At 31.3% G+C, this 21,381-nt stretch overlaps 1 protein-coding gene across 7 annotated transcripts; it reads left to right on the forward strand.

The window, feature by feature from the left end:
• The first annotated feature begins 1,102 nt into the window (after positions 1–1,102).
• LOC134714213 (stromal membrane-associated protein 1-like) lies at positions 1,103–21,092 on the forward strand. Of its 7 annotated transcripts, XM_063575482.1 has the most exons (14): positions 1,103–1,305; positions 2,932–3,065; positions 4,562–4,647; positions 5,153–5,243; positions 5,943–5,957; positions 7,228–7,293; positions 7,810–7,924; positions 9,512–9,648; positions 12,236–12,374; positions 12,932–12,994; positions 17,136–17,279; positions 17,310–17,371; positions 18,053–18,160; positions 19,149–21,092. In XM_063575482.1, exons 1-14 carry the CDS (start codon positions 1,188–1,190, stop codon positions 19,290–19,292), a joined length of 1,422 nt encoding a protein of 473 aa, XP_063431552.1. In that variant the 5' UTR covers positions 1,103–1,187; the 3' UTR covers positions 19,293–21,092. The 7 variants fall into 7 exon arrangements, with proteins under 7 accessions (XP_063431552.1, XP_063431526.1, XP_063431565.1 ...); XM_063575456.1 differs by having other exon boundaries at positions 17,136–17,371; XM_063575495.1 differs by lacking the exon at positions 12,932–12,994.
• Positions 21,093–21,381: the final 289 nt, after the last annotated feature.

Genomic DNA, 21,381 nt, shown 5'->3' on the forward strand with positions numbered 1-21,381 from the left:
TATTATGGTATACCGTTGTCCGTCCGTCCGTCCGTCGTCCACACTTCGGACAATAACTCAAAAACACTTTCACCAATTTCCATGAAACTTGTTTATATCTATTGACGTAAGCTCCCTTTCGTTTTTTTTTAAATTTCAGATTTTAAGTTTTGGATTTATGGGGCTTTATTCATAAAAAAGGAGGGATTTTCAACACTTCGGACAATAACTCAAAAAGGCTTTCACCAATGTCCATGAAACTTTGGTGAATTGTTTATATCTATTGAAGTAAGCTCCCGTTCAATTTTTATAAATTTCAGATTTTAAGTTTTGGTTTTATGGGGCTTTGTTCATGAAAAGGGGGGATTTTTAACACTTCGGACAATAACTCAAAAAGGCTTTCACCAATGTCCATGAAACTTTGGTGAATTGTTTATATCTATTGATGTAAGCTCCCTTTCAATTTTTATAAATTTCAGATTTTACATTTCCGTGTTATGAATTTTTATGCTTAAAAAAGGGTGGATTTTTGCCAATTTTGGGACAAGTTAAAAGAGCAACGGGCGTATCATGCGCTAAAGCGCAGCCCTTTATTGAATAAATGTGTTTAGTTCCGATGCAATGACCCTATAAGTGAATCAATATTAACGCTAAAATATGCAATCTTTAATGACCTGACAACAGTATCGTAACAATATATCCCTTCTTAATAACTCTTTATAAAGGCATTAGCTGCATTCTTTTTACAACCTTCTTATAATGCAAATGATATTTTAGAATAAAGCATATTTATTGTAAGTCTTTATTATTTGCCACATATCTACATAAGATATTGTATGCACTCTTTCGAACTCATTCTCATTCTAACGGATATTTTCTTTTCTAGTCGAAGTCATTCTAAACTTCTAAGTCTAGATTTTTTTAAAAGCTAGTATTTGTCATATTTACCAAGTTATCTCCCCTTGAAATAAATACGCAAAATAATTCTCGAAACCAATCTATCAAATACTGTATTAACAAAAATGTTCCTCCTTTAAATAAGAACGTATAATGACCATACGTTTAGTGAATTGTACATATCATGTCAAAGTTTATAAAACAAAAATGTTTTGAACAGGAAGTTAAAACATTCTTCCGCAAAGACCGTTTCACACATCCGGTTAGTTGTCATCGGAGGAGTGTATTGATTGATTTCTGGTATTGTCAAAATGTCTACAAGATCGGAGAAAGAACGACAAAAACACTTACAGGAAAAATACCAGGCTACATTGGCAAACCTTTTGAAAGATGATGATAACAAATACTGTGTTGACTGTGATGCAAAAGGTGTAAATTACAAAAAAGTTATCTTGTCCTTACAGTGACCAAAAGAAAACAATTGACAACATAATTATAATTGAAAGTCACATTTGTTAAACTTCAATCCTTTGGAGACACTTGTTTTCTGTAAGGGAAGACTATGGGGGTCCTTACTGTTTAAGTGAAAATATGTAAATACTATTTACCAAAACGAAACTAAAGTGAAAATATAAATTCATCATTTCATGTACATGTAAAGACAACAGTCTTAATGACTACATACCGTATCATTATTTGAGTAAGAACTAAGTTATATACAGTGTGTGAAGAACAATTAATTGAACTAAATCTGTGGAAACATCATTGGGGTCATCCAGCACAATCTAACTTGGTCAAAGAGACAACAACCCAACCATATAACAGACAACAGCAGAAGGTCATCAACAGGTCTTCATTGCAACGAGAAATTTCCTCACCTATAGGCGTCCTTTAGCTGGCCCCTTGACTAGTACCATAACTGTCCGTAACTATAATTTGGATTCATCAACAACAACATGCAATCCAAGAAAAAGAAAAATAGAAAAAAAAAATATATTAAGAATAAGATGAAACAAAACAAAGTCTACTGATAAGTATCAACATCTTAAATCCAGAAAAAAAATATCAGATTAGCAAACTGGGCAAGGATTATCATTGTTGTATTGAATTGATGAAAATTAAAAAAAAAAGAAATAATAGAATCAAAGCAAAAGGCAGACATTTTCAACACACAGTTCCAGGCAGGGTTTCTTGATCATGCCATTAGTTCTTTGCCTGCTGCCCAATTCAATTTATTTAAATAAAATACTGCTTTAACTAATACATTTTGTGATGTACAAATGTATATGTATGTAACTGTCACTTGCCATAATAAGGTTATAATGAACCCAAACATCTGGGTCTTGTTCCACTTTGGCAGAGGGACAATTATTACATTTCTGGAGAAAACAAAGGAATATTTAACACAGACTTATGGGGAAAATTTCTGTCTTGGAATCAACGAAATACAAAAAAAAACCTGCAAAATTAAAACCCTTTTTTTCCCACAACCCTCACAATGCTTTGTGCTTTCACTTTGGACATATGTCTTGCAACAATGATACATGTAGTTGTTTCAAAGACTGACAAATGCTGTCCCCTGGTTTGATTAGAATTTAGACAGGTTTATCAGTTTACTTCATTGTATACACATACATGTAGAATTTAGAATATGAACCCTTTTGTCTGCCTCATCAGCAAATCTAGATCTGATATATGTAAATAAAGTCAACCTTTTTGTAAAAATAGCTCCAATGATTTGAAATTTGAGACATAGGAATATCCACGATGAAATTTTTCATGTGTTTGGCGATAACTTATATTGTTACACATGTTACACATATTAATTACTTAACTTTATTTTGAGGTCAGACACTCTTAAAAGTTACATGTACTAAGGTCTGATTTGAAAGGGTATTGTTAGATTGGTCATTCTAATAATGTTTTTTTTTTTGCAGAATAAATTAGCATATATGTACATATAATGATACTTTCATTTAACGTTTGTTGTTTAGCATCTGATTTTAACACTTGCATAGTCTAATTATCATCATTTACTTTGTTGATAATTTTCAGGTCCGAGATGGGCTTCCTGGAATTTAGGAATTTTCCTTTGTATCAGATGTGCAGGAATACACAGAAATCTTGGTGTACATATATCAAAAGTCAAATCTGTAAATTTAGACACATGGACTGCCGAACAAGTAGCAGTATGTATATTTAGATTATGTGATATATATTTTACTCTTTAATGGAATTACAGGTCCCAGATGGGCATCATGGAACTTAGGAATTTTCCTCTGCATGAGATGTGCAGGAAAACACAGGAATCTTGGTGTCCATATATCAAAAGTCAAATCTGTAGATTTAGATACTTGGACTGCAGAACAAGTTGCAGTATGTATTTTATTACAAAACTTAGTCAGCTACTGTAACTGTGGTGCATGTGGTGATGGGTAAAGGATTACATGTCCATAGATATATTGTGAGAGTATATATGCAGGACTCAAATCTATTGTGGGTTCCAAAATCTATGGCAGATTCCTAATCTATGGCAAATGTGACATCATGCCATCCCAAATCTATGGCATACATTTTACAATCCTAATCTATGGCAACTTTTGTAATTTCCTAATCTATGTCAGATTTTTGTTGTTTCCAAATCTATGACAAATATTGTGAAAATGGAAAACAAAGCAGTACATATAACAAGTATGACAACTGGAGCATGTATAGTATACATGTACATACATTTGTGATATCAACTTTCCATATGGTCAACCAAATCGTGATGGCAACCAAAAAAAATGTTAAATAATGAATTCATTTACCTTTATACAGACTTTGGGATTGAAATGATGTGCCACATAAAAAAAAAACATTTTCTGATCTCTTTAACCCATTCATTCAACCAACTAGAAAGTCCCTTAACAAACAAGAAGGTAGATTTTTTATAAATGATAAATAAAAATGAACAGTGTATTTGACTTGTTTGACGTTTGTAACGTCATATTTGCCATAGATTTGGAACCCGCCATAGATTTTAGTCCTACATAATGTCCACCAGACAGTACTGGTGTTAAAAATTAAAATTTCCAAATATGATTTACAATATACACATGATACATGAGAGCATACATGAAATTTTTAAAAATTCCATCTTAAAAACAACTCTCAGATTTATTTTCTTTTATTTGGCTTTAGCAAATTTAACCTGAAAGTTTTCTACATAAGAAATAGATGAAAAAATACAGTTCTGCTATGAAATTGTTAACATCATCAGATAACATTTATTTTTTCAATGAGAATCATCAATAAAAAACATACATATACATGATATATGTAAACATTTGCAGATTTGAGAATAGTGAGGCCTAAAATAAAATATTGTTTGTTTCCCAAATCCCTACTGACTCTCCAAAAACGGTCTGACTCATTATATTTTATTGTCAAGTCATATATTATTTTATTCATTTCCAGTTTTCAGGCTTGCAGGAACGATCGATATTGTTGAAGCTTTGGAAAAAATAAAATTATTTCTCTACCTACATCTGGCTTGGCAGTGTCGGGATTGGTGAAACAAATTATATATTAATTTAGGCCTGAGTTATTTTAAGTTGAGAGAACTTTTAAAAAATCAATTATTTACAAGTATGAATATGTGATTGTCGATGTCAGTCATTATCAACATGTTATTGTTTTTCAGATGATGATGGAGGTAGGGAACAGTAGAGCCAGAGCAGCCTATGAAGCACAGGTACCAGACAGTTTCCGAAGACCACAGACAGACTCGTATCCTTGTCAGCTTATCCTCTTAATCTGTTCACTATTGGTTTTGGAGATCTATATATTCTCCTATTTAAATCAGAATTTAAAAATTTCTAATATTAAAGAACAAAAATATTATACACTTCGTTTTGACATTGAAATTAATTTGTTGACATTTGAAATCAAATTTTCCACTTTTATGTAACAGGAGCAAAACTTTTCAGGTTAAAAAATATTGGGCAAACAGTGTTCTGACTATCATGTAGATATAATACATATACAATGTATACAACTGTGAGAAAATATGCATTGTTTTTCATTCTTTATTTCAATATTTTTATTTTCCCATTAGTCATTTTGATATCTTCTTAACTCTTGTTTTGTTAGTGTTTCAAGTATGTGAATATTTTAAATTTAACTCCTCTTTTGTGTTACCCTAAAACCAGTGAATTAAAAAAATAAATATTGTAGGTAATGATACATTTTAAATCCCTCTGTTTTCAACTCTTATTTCCTTAACATTAACAAGAGCTCTCGAGTCCTTTATAAGAGCAAAGTATGAACATAAAAAGTATGTTGCCAGAGAATGGGTGGTACCTAAGCCAACTATACCAAAGGAGGTAAGGGTATAGAGAAACTTATGTATATAAAGTTGAAAGTACGCTGGATTCATTATTATCCATTGGATACCAATATGTTCAACTTATGTCATATTTTATATAGTCTTGTACGAAGAATTTGGGAAAACCGTGAAATTAAATATCAATGAACATGATGAACATGCATAATTTCCTTAATCCATGAAAAAAGTACCCATGAAAATAAATGAATCCACAGTATCATTTGAAATCAAAGGATTTTGTGTAAGTGTAAAACCAGAACAATTTAAACATTTTCGAATTGCTTATTTTTTTCGTAAGTTCAAGAAATATACTTTGTTCAGAGACAATTATTTGTTTTTGAACACTCATAGGATTATCTACAAAATGTTAGACGGCATTGAATCCAACCAGATGAAATAGACTACCGGGGTAGTAAGCCAAAATTTCAAAGAAATCCAAGTAATCATCAGCCTTTGGAGACATCATACTAAAATTTTATATAATTATTCACTGTAAAATCTGAGCTTTAAATATTTTATTCCAATAATCTGCTATGTTATTGATGTATGCCACTATCATCTTTATTTATACTCATATTGTTATCATAAATAACTATAGTTGCACAGAACTTTGCATGCCCTTTTTATGTTGTAAATGTTAAATTTGCTTATCCTAGATATATGTGTATAGTTAATGCAACTTTGAATATTTCTGCAGTTAAAAGGAGACACGGTAAATTTTTATTTATCTTTAATCTTTCTATCTTCTAATACAGCTATGGGTTGTTTGTTTTAACATTTGTTTGATGCTATTGAAATAATGTGACAGATTTGCCTTGGTTAATTTTAAAGGAATAGTTTTTTAAAAGTTGACCATTTCTTAATTACCTGGTTTTGGTTATTGAACACAAACCTAAAGATTTTTTTTTTATTCAAATATCGTTTATACCAAAGTTTTTAAAGAGATGTGGCTCAATTAACTGTGGCTTTCATAATTATTTCGTTAGCATCATAAAAGTAAAGCTTTTATATATATTTGGAAAAAAGTGTCAAATATTTCTGTGTGAATGCCAGAGTATTGATATTAGGGGCTAGAGTATGCTTGAGAAGTATATACTATATTGTATAACAAATAGTGGAAATATGCAAAGTTTCCTCTATAAATGTTGTGAACATTCTAAATTTGAGGTTTTACTTGCTATTCTTTTCAGTTGATTTAAAGGCATGCAGTATTTTATTTTGTTTAATATTTTTTATACAAATAAATACAGGAATTCTGAACATTTGGAAAAGATTTATAAAAATTAATACACTTAGGAAATAAGTATTGTTATTGTTCATATATCTCAATGTTTACCATAAGGACCATTTGAAACAAATCATGACACACAATATCTGCATTTAGAGGCTTGGTTATTTTCTGTCACACAGATATATCACAGACTTATTGTAATTAACTAATCCCTTGAAGTTGTTACCATCATGACTATCACATAGTAGAATAATAGATATGCATGTGGACATTGGTGAAGGATCTTTACAGCAATAATAACATCTTTTGTTTGTTTACTAGTGAGATAAATCTGTAACCTTATATAACATCACTTTTCAAATGTCCTGATCATGTAGCAGAGCACAATTAACATTGAGAATAAAATTAATAGAACTCATGGGACCAAAATAGAAAGAAAAAATGGATAATAAATCTGATTTTTTTTAAAACCCACATGAATGGTAAATAGCATATGAACAATGAATAAAATGTAATGCTTGGAAAGCAAAGGCATTGATATACAAAGTAATCTGCTTTAAGCTACTTGTAAACAACCTATTTATTTAACCAAGTATTATTTTCATGTACAATAGTTATTGATATGAGCTTTTTAATATCTGTGCATTTCTATTATATCATTCTTCATATATCATTATAAAAACAAATTTGAGTCACAATCAAAGACCAATTAATCAAATTTTAGTGAAATTATAAGTTTTAACTCTTTCAGCTGGAAATGGATGAAAAATCAGAGAGAAAGAAAAGACCAAAACAACAGTCATCTATACAAATAGAGGTAGAATTTGTTTTTATCTGAGACCATGAACTGTGAATTCTGAAATTTTTTATATGCATTTATTACCGCAATTATTCACAATGAACACAAATGAGGGATTAAAAATTGTTATTTTTTTAATATACTGCATTGAAAGAATGCTTTTAAAATTAAGGAACCAGTATTTTTTTTATTTTTGAGAAATCCATCCATACGCAATGATTAAACTATCTCAAAAATATCTGAATCTACAGTATAATAGGGATAGCCTTTTGTATAAGTTGTAGCTATAAAAAACAAGGTGTGGTATGATTGCCTATGAGCAACTGTCCACCAGAGACCAAATGACTTTGATGAAGGCAACTATAGGTCATCATAGAGCATTCAATTCTGTAGCTGATTTTCTTAATAAGATTTTGACACTTGAGATTAAAATAAACAGTTGTTTACAGCTTTAGATTTAGATATATAGTTATTTTTGCAGCATACATATGAATAAAAGTGGAATTGTAATATTTATAATAATTCCTATTTCAGGCTCCTAAATCCAGTGTACCAAGAACACAACCTGTAGAAAAGAAAACACAGAACACAAACCCCCCTCCAGTACAGACTAAACAGACCTCCAATACAGAAGATTTACTTAGTCTTAGTAAGTGTAACATGTAACTGGATGGCAACGTTTAGATATTTTTATCCTCAGGGATTTGAAAAGCAATTCAAAAGTTCTAAAGTCAATATAAAGTTTACACTATCACTATCAAATATGAAATATATACTATACTACATAAAACAAATTTCAACACCTATCAACCTGACCCAAACCTGTTGAATTAAAACTGCTTAAAACCCTTTCAGTCCGATACTGTTTAAACCAACTGTTTGAAACTATAGTCTGAAACCTAAATGTATAGAACTGGTTTAAACCTAAATGTATGAAGCTGGTCTGAAACCTAAATGTATGGAATGGATCTGAAACCTAAATGTATGAAACTGGCCAGACGGTTTTGAACTATTGTCTGAAACCTAAATGTTTGGCACTGGTCTGAAACCTAAATGTTTGGAACTGGTCTGAAACGTTAATGTTTAAAACGGGATAGACAGTTTGGACTATTGTCTGAAACCTAAATGTTTGCAACTGGTCTGAAACCTAAATGTTTGGAACTAGTCTGAAACCTAAATGTTTAAAATGGGGCTAAACCTTAATGAATCAAACGGGCTGGAACCTGAATGTATAAAACGGGGCTGAACCAAAATGTATCAAATAGGCTGAAACCTGAATGTATTAAATGGGCTGAACCGTAATGTGTCAAACGGGCTAAACCTAAATGTATCAAACTAGGCTGAAACCTATCAAAACGAATGTATGGAAAGTTTTCAAACTGTTGTAAACTTTCGACGTATGAAATTTATTAAAATATATTTATAAAACTGTTGGAACAGAGTAGCACTAAGGTATGGTTTAATAACAAACACTCACTGCAATAGTGAGATGTGGAACAAAAAACCTTAGCACTAACCCTGTTTATACAACTTCTACGGAACCACACCTATCTATATCTTAGCAGGTTTCAAACACTCCACTTTGTTTTACTAATCCTGCTACTCGTCTTTAAAAATTAACAGTCCTACCTTTCTATTCTTCTTCTTAAAACGTCTCCGATAGGAATGACAACTTACACTGAATAGCATCCCACTATTTAACTACTTCTAACGCAGACTTTGAAGAGAGCACCCTAGCAACAATTATACAGGTAAAGCATCTGGTAGCAACCAAGGATTTTCAACAATAAAAAATCATAGAGATATCGGAAAATATATTACTGTAGAAATATTATAACCTTCTTAAACTATTAATTCGTAACATAAGTTTCTAAACAGACACAGAGCTCTGAAGCCTTATAATCAACATTTTCAGTCAAGTGGAACGCTTAACTAGATAAAACTTACTTGTCAGATCTTTTGGCTAAATATCTTTTAAGAGAAAGACAAACTTATCTATCATTCAGTTTGATGTACCTTTTATTCTGCAATACTTCTGATATATAGGACTCACAAGTAAGGCAATTATTAAGCCACATGCCCTTATATTTGGTTTGTTCTGGAAAGGCACAAAATATTTGCCTTAGGACATTTAGCAACCAACAATTAATTAACCCTTAGAATTGGTCTTAAAAAGGCTAATATTATAATAACACAGCCGAATCTGAATATAAAACATGATATTGATATTTTACAGATACATCACCTGCAAAACAACCAGCTACACAATCATCAGATTTACTAGGAGATTTAGTAGATATCATGGGGCCAACTGTATCAACTAGTCAAAATGGCAATATTCAGTCTAGTCAACCGTTAGATTCAGGAACAAAGGTATGTACACAATCATCAGATTTACTAGGAGATTTAGTAGATATCATGGGGCCAACTGTATCAACTAGTCAAAATGGCAATATTCAGTCTAGTCAACCGTTAGATTCAGGAACCAAGGTATGTACACAATCATCAGATTTACTGGGAGATTTAGTAGATATCATGGGGCCAACTGTATCAACTAGTCAAAATGGCAATATTCAGTCTAGTCAACCGTTAGATTCAGGAACAAAGGTATGTACACAATCATCAGATTTACTAGGAGATTTAGTAGATATCATGGGGCCAACTGTATCAACTAGTCAAAATGGCAATATTCAGTCTAGTCAACCGTTAGATTCAGGAACCAAGGTATGTACACAATCATCAGATTTACTGGGAGATTTAGTAGATATCATGGGGCCAACTGTATCAACTAGTCAAAATGGCAATATTCAGTCTAGTCAACCGTTAGATTCAGGAACAAAGGTATGTACACAATCATCAGATTTACTAGGAGATTTAGTAGATATCATGGGGCCAACTGTATCAACTAGTCAAAATGGCAATATTCAGTCTAGTCAACCGTTAGATTCAGGAACCAAGGTATGTACACAATCATCAGATTTACTGGGAGATTTAGTAGATATCATGGGGCCAACTGTATCAACTAGTCAAAATGGCAATATTCAGTCTAGTCAACCGTTAGATTCAGGAACAAAGGTATGTACACAATCATCAGATTTACTAGGAGATTTAGTAGATATCATGGGACCAACTGTATCAACTAGTCAAAATGGCAATATTCAGTCTAGTCAACCGTTAGATTCAGGAACCAAGGTATGTACACAATCATCAGATTTACTGGGAGATATAGTAGATATCATGGGACCAACTGTATCAACTAGTCAAAATGGCAATATTCAGTCTAGTCAACCGTTAGATTCAGGAACCAAGGTATGTACACAATCATCAGATTTACTGGGAGATATAGTAGATATCATGGGACCAACTGTATCAACTAGTCAAAATGGCAATATTCAGTCTAGTCAACCGTTAGATTCAGGAACCAAGGTATGTACACAATCATCAGATTTACTGGGAGATATAGTAGATATCATGGGACCAACTGTATCAACTAATCAAAATGGCAATATTCAGTCTAGTCAACCGTTAGATTCAGGAACTAAGGTATGTACACAATCATCGGATTTACTGGGAGTTTTAGTAGATATCATGGGACCAACTGTATCAACTAGTCAAAATGGCAATATTCAGTCTAGTCAACCATTAGATTCAGGAACTAAGGTATGTACACAATCATCAGATTTACTAGGAGATTTAGTAGATATCATGGGGCCAACTGTATCAACTAGTCAACATGACAATATTCAGTCCAGTCAACTGTTAGATTCAGAAACTAAGGTATGTACACAATCATCAGATTTACTGGGAGATTTAGTAGATATCATGGGGCCAACTGTATTAACTAGTCAAAATGGCAATAGCCAGTCTAGTCAACCATTAGATTCAGGAACTAAGGTATGTACACAATCATCAGATTTACTAGTAGATATACTGTGAAAGTACTTTAATTCGTGGGTATCAATTTTCATGGATTGAGCACTATTTACATGTTCGTGGGTTTTTAAATTCGTGGATTTTAGTTTTCTAAAATAAAAAATGAAAAATTAAAGCCATTAGAAACGAAAGGTTACAAACAGTCTGGATTGAAGGAAATAACAATATGTAACAGAACTATGAGGATATAAAATGAACACTTTATCATACAAGCATATCAATACTGGAAACTTGACTTTCATCGATCAAAAATATTTTTTATGAAAATTAAAAGATCAAAAGTTGTGCAGTTTAGGTTATAAAATATTAAATGGGTATAATCCTGCATGCGGTTGCAGTTCTGTGCCTGCTATTAAAGTATTCGCAGATTTGGTTTTATTCAATATATTCTCTAGATCATATTAGTAGTCAAACCTACCAATTGGGATCTTTCCCTGTTTTGATTTGGACAATTGTTGTTTTATTACGTTGGACACTAAAATTCGTGGATAAAGTCATCCACGAAAACCACGAAAATTGGTACCCCACGAATAAAAGTACTTTCACAGTAGTAGATATCATGGGACCAACTGTATCAACTTGTCAAAATGGCAATATTCAGTCTAGTCAACCATTAGATTCAGGAACTAAGGTATGTACACAATCATCAGATTTACTAGTAGATATAGTAGATATCATGGGGCCAACTGTATTAACTAGTCAAAATGGCAATAGCCAGTCTAGTCAGTCGTTAGATTCAGGAACACAGGTAGATACAAGGAGGATGATTTTGAATAATTGTGTTAACATTGCCAATAGAAAATATTTATCAATTTTATTCTTCTATCAAAGTATCTCACATGCTCATGATGCAGCAGTGTATTTTAAAGTGATTCTGTAATTTAGTACAAATAAACAAAACTTTAATTCATCAGTATGCTAATCACTATAAGTGTAATAAACCTGATCATAAGATATTGTTTTCATGGTTCTGTTGATTCCCTTTTATGTGCATATATTGTATTTAAAATTATGACCTTTTTTGCAGATGCCAAATGGTGATTTAGAAGCTTCATTATTTGATGATGGTGCAGCTAAAGTTCAGGAAAAATCCACAAAAGATTCCATCTTGGCCTTGTATGGTCCTAGTAGTCAACCTCAACAACAGCCAATGTATGGTGTACCTGGTAAGTCTATTACCATATTCACATATACAATCAAAGGCAAATCTCACAAACAAATTAGGTTTAAAGAGTACAACACAAAATAGTTAATGTTTAGAGGGGAAAAGGAATTATTCCTACTGACCATCCATACACTTAATACAAAACTATTAAAAAAAACTATCCAACAATGTAGTAGAATACAAACAGGAGACTGAAATTTAAACATGAAATTAAATGCATTTCCCCATTGGCTCAATGTGCAACAACAAAAATACTAACACAAGAAATAAGTTTTTAAAAATAGTAGAATTTAGTTTAGAAATGTTAAAATGAATTATGATAAAATTAGCAACTGTGCATTATAAAATAAGTTTTGATATGAAACATTTTTGTTTTATCATTTATGAAGATTTTTTAGCTAAGATTTCTTATGTCGTGTCCTTTCATGTAAAAATGGTTGGATCTGTCTTCATCTTTAATTAATTTATTTTTCTACTGGCCGTTATAAATGTGGCATGATAACCTAACCAGCATGTTATAGACCAGATGATTAACACCATATAATTATTACTTTACAGGTGGCACACCTTATTACAATGTGCCACAAAGTGATATGGGATATTATAATCAGTACGATACAGGTACAGCATGTATAGTAGATGTTCATACGCTTCAATGAATGCATTTGGTTTCTTTTTACCTGTCAATATGGGATGCATGTGGGCTTTTCAAATCACTCAGTTTTTAACTCACCTGGATCGAATGGTCCATGTCAGCTATTGCAATATTTACTAAAAGTTTTGTGGTAATCATAAATGTTACTTCTGAAAAATTGAAAGGATTTTAACTTTACATTCTGTGTAGTTTCTTGGTACCTCTAGTTTATAAATTCAATTTCGAGTTTTTATTTAACCACAAGCATGACTGTGGTCACTGTTTCATGATTTTCACAGTACTGTACAAGAATAGATTAAAAAATGTTTGGTAGGATCTGCAATTATAACAGTTACTGGACAAGAAGGAAATGTTTGGAAGGTGGAGAATATTTCCCTGCAACTGCAATACATGTAGGTCATCTTAAGACTCCTCAAATAGTTATTCAAAGGATTTGTTGACTTAAAACAATGGGCTTTGGTTTTAAGGTTCAAATAGAATGATGTAAAGTTAAGCAAAAATTATTATGGTGCTGATATGGAAGAAACTTGTTTTTTCTGAATTGTGAACTGTTAGTTAATGGATGTTTTATCATGTTTATCTTCTTGTGTACATATTGTTTTTGTTTAGCACTCTTTATCAGCCATTTATTTTCAAATTTGATTTACCGAAGATGTGCAAATTCTACATTTAAAAACATATATGTCAGAGTCAAATGTAAAAAATTACAGAATTTGATATGTTTGTTTAAATTCAGCTATACCATTTGTATACATGTGCATATTTCAGAACTTTTTTTTAGACTTTGCTATTGCATAATATATTGCTATATTTTCATTATTATTTGATATTTGAAATGCTGGGTTATATGTTTATAACTAAATGTGCATCATAACAACATGAACAATGTGTGCTTTGATAGTATTGTATCAGGTTCTTTTATTCTGCTTTACAATTACATTTAAGCAATGAAATCATTTCAATTATGCTTAAAAAAGTTTTAAGATTCACATTGTAATATTGACCCTGAGAACATTTTAGCAACCAAGGATAAAATGAGGCAGGTGCTATGAAGCTTATTGGTGCATGTTTGCTTAATTTATCATCGTACTTTTGGTAATCAGAGTCAGGGCTTCCAAAATATTTCTGAGCCAGCCGGACATTTTATATCTCATGATCCGAATTTTCATCCCCAAGACTAAGTCACAAAAGGCAATTATGGTAATCAGATGGCCATCCCAATGATTGACATTAGATTAAAAACGATATTAAACTTTACTTTCATATGAATTTGATGTTCTGACATAAACTGTTGAAATTGGCATTGCACCATTCAAAGTGTGCACATCAGCGTGCTCATATCTGCATTAGACTCTTTATTTGTGCAAAATGACGTCTAGAACTTAATTTTCGTTTTTTAAAGTCACATTTTTCAAAACCGGATGTTGACTTGTCAATGGTAAAACATGGCCCATAAACGGATACGTAAAATCCGTGTACGTTTACAAAGCAAGATTGAGTGAAGGAGCTCTTTCCACTTTATTTCGTCAACAAAATACTTGAAATGAACGTTAGATAAAGGTACTTTTATCATTTTTGAAGAAATGTAGAATGCATAATTTAATTTCCCACCTGTGCACATGCGCACACGTGATCTAGTTCATTCAACGTAGTTCTGACGATTTTTCATTTAAAACATTTTTAAATTTTTCATCAAATTATGTTGATAAACCAATTTCGAAGAATTTAAACTTTAATAGGCTAAATCAATAAGATAACAACCACTGAAATGTACGAAAATAATTGTGAATAGAACGATCAATTTATACAATGTCCGGTACTTGAAATAGTTTACCTGTCACCTGAACAGGTAGATTTCTGCTGTCCAACAACTAATTAACCTTGATTAAAATTAGAAAGCATTGTAGTAGGGGTTGTTTTGATAGTAATTAATCATCATGTCACTTTTATGACCGGAAATGTGTGATTGTTAAATGCAAATGGTTGGGTCAAAAAGATCGTGAATTATATTAAAATGACTGAAAAAGCCTTGAAAACTAAAAAGTAAATGACCGTTTCATGCTTTGCCCAGCCGGTCTTTTACCGGACATTATACAAATGACCGGAATATATGACCGTTTTGGAAGCCCTGGATTATCAGACATATAAAGGAGTATGTTCGATAAGGTCCTAAAATGGCCCCCTTTTTTAGCCTAAATTTCAAATTCGGATTTATTGGCCAAAGTCACGATAAATTATAGCTAATACATTGACTATATAGGATATAAGCCATTTTGTTGAAAATTTTACGATTCTGCGTTTCATTATGACGTCACAAGTTGTACTCAAATTGATTTTTCACGAAAAAATCAATGAAAATGGGTAAATTTCCATACATTATTGGACAGGAAACATAGAGCGCAAACGTCGACAACAAATATCTTTTAAAAGAATGTTTCTGAAGACATTTCATATCTCTTATTTGAGCATTTAGCTTGTCGACGCCTGCGCTCTATGTTTCCTCGTCCTATATTTGGTTGAAATCTTGCTGATTTTGTCAAATTTCACCAAAATCTCTTATCTTGACATTTTTGGGATGAAAACATCAACGTGTTAGAATTAAGATTTGACAAAAAAAAGTTCTGTTCAACTTTCTCTCATGTCTTTAAGGCAACTTAAAACATTTATTGTCTTTAAACTATCAACCTTATAATTGGGGCCAAATATGGCCCTTACCGAACATACTCCTTTGTTGGAAATCTTATGCTCCTTTATGATAGTGTACAAAAAAATTCTGGGAAGAAAGAAAAACCATAAAAAGGCTTTTATTGACTGCCAATATGGCAGTTGACAGTTTTTTAGTTCATTTGTTATCAGATTAAAATCAACCCTTTTTCCATATATGTTCCTTGTTGAAGCATATTAAAAAGAAATCTGACTCTAGAAGTTGGATTTGATGCAAGTTAATTTTTTTATAAATTAGAAGATAATGAGTGCCAATGAAACAACTCTTTACCCAAGTCACAATGCATTAAAAGTTAACAATTATAGGTCAAAGTAGGACCTTCAACAAAGAGCTTTGGCTCACACCGAACAGCAAGCTATGAAGGGCTAAAAAATACTTTTTAAAAAACTATACAAATAGGAAAATCAAGGTGTAACTATATGTAAACAAGAGACCCATATGAACCTCACCAACAAACAACAGCTCCTGACTTAGGACAGGTGCATACAAATTTAAAAATAATGACTGTGTCTTTCTGATTAACCACAGGTAGCCATTTTTGTACCTTTAATCAAGTTATTAAGAATTAACAATGTCATATATTTTTTTTCATTAGATCCTTACAACTCATTGCACAAAAGTTTTATTCTAACTAGTGAAAAAAACCTGAAAAATTGTGTTATCTGCAACTTTTTAACCTTTGCACTGCTGAATCTAAAGTTCATTTATTTGACTCATTATTGAAGAATTTTATCTTTATTCTTTTTATTAATACAAATGTTGACTATCATAGATAGGTTCAGTAAATTAGATACTGAGAGAATACAGAAAAAAATAATTAATATGGAATATGAATAAGAAAGTACATTTTTGGCTTGGTGTATGCTTTGATTTGGATGCAAATTGATAATAATAAATTAATTCTATTAACATATCTATATAAAATAAAAAAACTGATTGATTGATATATTGTATCTGACTATCTTAGTGGAAATACTTTAACTACAAAATAAAACTTATTATTTTAACTATTTCCTTGTATTGTAATGTATATGATATTTAACAGATTAAAGACAACTTTTCTATTGACAGATTCAATACTTGTTCAGTTAGTTTATACTTCCTCAAATTAATAAGACACTACTGTGAATTCAAAAATTATTGTGAGGTTTTTATTATTGCGAAAAATGCGACAGAGTAGTAAACGCAATAATTTCAACTCGCATTTTAAAATATTTTATATGAATTAAACATGATTTTTCTCAAAATGGTAAAAAATCAATTCACATTTAAGTCAAAAATGACAAAATCCCAATAATAAATGCACACAATAATTTCTGAATTTACAGAAATTTGATCATCTTTCAAGGAAAAAAAATCAATTTGAAATATTGTTTCTACAGGTGGTATGTACATGCCTCAACAGAATATGGGAATGTATGGTGTGCCACAACAACACGGCATGAATAACCAAGGTATGCAACAACAGCCCATGATGAATAATCAAGGAGGTATGCAACAACAGCCCATGATGAATAATCAAGGAGGTATGCCACAAGGTGGAATGTCACAAGGAGGAATGCCACAACAGCCCATGATGAATAATCAGTATAATCCACAGTCTGGACAAATGCCACAGGTATTTAATAATATAATTTCTGTTTTTGAGTACCTAATGTTGTGCCTCACCTAGAATAAGTATTAGGGTATATACCCGGTAGATTCTTCCATTAATACATACCTGGTACTTACATATTTAGTCTTGCTTTAATGTATAGTTCTCAGAAATTTATTATACGTAAATTAATAGATGTCCTTGTATAGTTCAATTTTTACTAAGCAACACCATTCTGGCTCTGATGAAAATCTTGAAGTCAATGAAATATCACCTGGTGCTGTAAATTATGTGTAATGGCATATACAAATCTTTTTATTCTTTATTTCATAGTTAGATTACTTTTATTGTTTAATTCCAATTTTGAAAAACCTTTGGTTTAAATGATATTTAGTACCGTATATATATTTAGATTTTCTTGTATAACGAAATGATTTTCAGCAATTTTTTGGTGACAGTAACATACATTTCATAGCATAGTAGTTTTTTTAGTTTTCACAAACACTGTGTGACTAAACGAAAAGTGAATAATTAGATTTTATCTTGCTGCGTTTAAGAACAATGGGTAAATGAAAAATGAAATTCAAGACCCATATTTGATTTTATTTCTTAAATGATTTTGAGTAATCACTTTTCTTAAACCAACACCACCAGATATTCAATAAATGATGAAAACATTTGATTTACTGTTATGTTTATTAACAGAATCCTAACATGTATGGTATGATGGGACAACAGAATATGCAGCCCTCAATGGGAATGTATAATCAGCAACCACAAATGGCTGCTGTCCAGTCCATGCAGTATAATCAGGTTTGTTTAGATATATTATATATTATCATCTTTCCAGAGATTAATTACAATTTACGAACTACGATAGAGAGTCGTGGTGTAGTGGTTAGTGCATCGGACTTCTAACACAAAGGTTCCTGGTTCGATTCCCGTTCGGGATGAAAATTTCAGGAACTCAATTTTCAGCTCTCCCTTGACACCATTTGTGAGTATTGTCTTGAGGAAGCGATGATAGTCTGTCCGACGGGGACGATAAATGGCTGACCCATGTTAAGAGAGAGCCACATCTCTTGCACATTAAAGACACCCTTGTAGATTTCGAAAAAGAGTAGGCTAATGCTGCCTTGTGGCAGCACTCGCATCTGCAAAGTGGAAAGGGATTAATATAAGTTGCAAAACTTGTTTCCCAATCCACTATAAATAAATATGTTTAAACTAATTACGATTTCAAATAATGATAATAATGATAAATTCTTTATGTGAAAAGGGTAAATACAGTTAGTTACAATATACTATTTTTCCCTTAGGGAGAAAAGTATCATTGTAAGAACGAAATATAAACCAGGACTTTAACTGTAGTTTATATGTGCTGCCCCTCTTTATATCACAAGGCAGAAAAGAAAGAAAACGTTTTTTTTTTACAACTGGTCACCTCCTAGCTCATTTGAATAGCCATATAAGAAAAATCAACTTTTAAAAAAAAGAATATCTTTTTGTTTCTGTTGGTAATTTGTATGTTTGCACTCAGCTGTCAATGAATTTCAAACATTAACTCTTCATATTCAAAATACTGTAAAGTCTATTTCGTATGACAGAAGTAGATGTAATATATTAGTTTCTACTGAATGCAGATACACAAACCAAAAAACTTTATGCCACTAAGTGGGGCATAAAAAACTATTGATAACAGATACATTTATAAATGTGTGTAAGTATTCCTCTCACTTCATTGGAAATCATTTTTGAGATGAGACGATTGTTTCATAATTGAATATTTTACATCTTTTAGATGCAGCAACAGATGAATAATATGAGATTAAATTCTGGTAACATGGTTGGACAACCTGTTGGAGCAACAACCAATGGAGGAATGGGTAACTGGGGAGCTCAGGGCAATAGTGGACATACTCTCTCTACAAATCTTTGGCAATGATGACGTTATAATTAGGCTGAATTGTAGCATTCCATTTGTTCATGTGATGGTATTGTTAATTTTAGAATTGTTTAATGAGAAGATGAATGTATGAATTAGTGGATGCTAAAAACTTTTGTCACTGTCATTACATAAAGTGTATTATTTCTTGAACTCAGGTGGTGCCTCTACTAGTCATTGCCTGATTATGATGGAAATCTGCCATAAAGCCATTGACAGTACATAAGTTTTATATAATTAATTGCTTTCAATGCAGGTGTTCAATTTATTATCAATATAAGAAAATAGCATCATAGAAATAATTTCCATAGAGATGAAAATTGGTGAAAATTATAGAGTTGTTGAACCTTTAACAGATTTGGTATAATTGATGTGAATGTGGTATGAATGTGTATTTTATATCTTGCTGGATCAAGTTTGATGAAAACATTGAACTGTAAAGTATTATTATCAGCCATGTAGGGAAAGTATGGTAATGAAATGTGATGTGTCATGTCAAAACTACATGTATTTTTCTATGAACCTTTGCTTATTCATTAATTTTATTATAAATACAATTGCTTGTTTATTTGAAAAAGGGTGATATTAAAGTATATTTGACAAATCAAATTCATACACAAAAATGACCAAGGGCAAAGGAAAAGCTCTAACTTAATGTTGTTTTTCATTTTAAACTTTAGCAATGATACAAAATGTAATATCTGCAATATATACCAGTATACAAGATTGTAACTGCCTCTTAAAATTATTTTTTGGTTTGTTTTTAATTTGAATTTTGTTTTTATTCAGCAACTATTATTGTGTTACTTTATAAACAGAATGTATTCTTTTATTATCATCAGAAAATCTATGAATTGATACTAAGTTATAGTAAATATATTTTGTAATATTTGTTTACAGTGCAAATTCATAATTTGAAAGCCATAAATACCACAAAAGCAAAATATTCCACAGTACTTATTGAATGACTTATTAATACATGTTTATAATGAAAGAGACCATTATGCAAATATAAAGATAAATATGTATTTCCATAGTTTTTTATATACAAGGTGAGGGTAGCACAAAAGGTCATTCAGCAATCATACAGTCCATGCTTTCAGAATGTAAATGTGTCTGCATTTTTTTTTTAAGTAACAAATTATATCCTGGAAGGAACAGTTTTTTTTTATTTTCTATTTTATCATTAATACAATGTAAATATTCAAAATGAGGTTTATAACATTTATTGAATTTAGATTCTATATAGTTCTAGGTGAATGAAAATTCAGATTTTATAGGTCGAGATAAATGATAATTCAGTTTTTATAGGTCAAGGTGAATGGGAATTCAGATATTAAAGGTCAAAGTGAATGAATAAATTGTTGAATATTTATATGCCACTTGTGCAATATCAAGATTATATTCAATTGGCTTGTTTTTATTATCATTACTTTGGATGAAATATGTGCATTTTGTTTTTATCCAGTGGTATGTTTTGTCACTTAATTGGGAGTGAATATGATCTAAGACTGTTTTATAATCTAATAGAAACAGAAGGAGCAATGCAAGCTTAAATCATAGATGCATATTGATGTATACTGCTTATAGAACTTTTAGCAATTTGATGTTGAAGCACAAACACAATTTCATGATAGTATTGAATAATGAAGGACAATAATGAACCTCAGGCTTTTTTTGAGTGTATATTATCTCTACACATGAACTGTGTTCAAAGACAATAATACTCATGCACTTTATATTACCAACAATGTCTCTAAATAAAATATCAAAAGATTATAAAACTATATTTGAATAACAGGACAGGGTCTAAGCTAGGTTGGTACATTTACTGTTTTGGGGATTAAGATTGCTCAATGAATGTTGAATCCCTATTCCTCAGGCATGTTAGCTATATTTCAGCCTGCTACTCAATATTTATTGGACAACAATTATAGCATATACTGCCAATAGCAAATCTTAATGGCTGTTCCATTTAAACATATACATGTATAGCACTTGGGGAAGACGCCTGCCTTTGATAGTAGTAGGCATTTATTACGTTTTAAGGTCTGTGTGTCATTCTGTCCTGAATTACTTGCAAGTTTTG

This window comes from Mytilus trossulus, chromosome 1, assembly GCF_036588685.1.
Source record: "Mytilus trossulus isolate FHL-02 chromosome 1, PNRI_Mtr1.1.1.hap1, whole genome shotgun sequence".
Classification (NCBI taxonomy): Eukaryota; Metazoa; Mollusca; class Bivalvia; order Mytilida; family Mytilidae; genus Mytilus; species Mytilus trossulus.

Bases quoted from the DNA above. Each gene is read 5' to 3' on its own strand.
- LOC134714213 (XM_063575456.1), top strand. From the start codon at position 1,188: ATGTCTACAAGATCGGAGAAAGAACGACAAAAACACTTACAGGAAAAA. The intron at 7,925-9,511 runs GTAAGTGTAACA...GATATTTTACAG, and splicing joins AGAAGATTTACTTAGTCTTA to ATACATCACCTGCAAAACAA. The intron at 12,995-17,135 runs GTACAGCATGTA...TTGTTTCTACAG, and splicing joins TTATAATCAGTACGATACAG to GTGGTATGTACATGCCTCAA.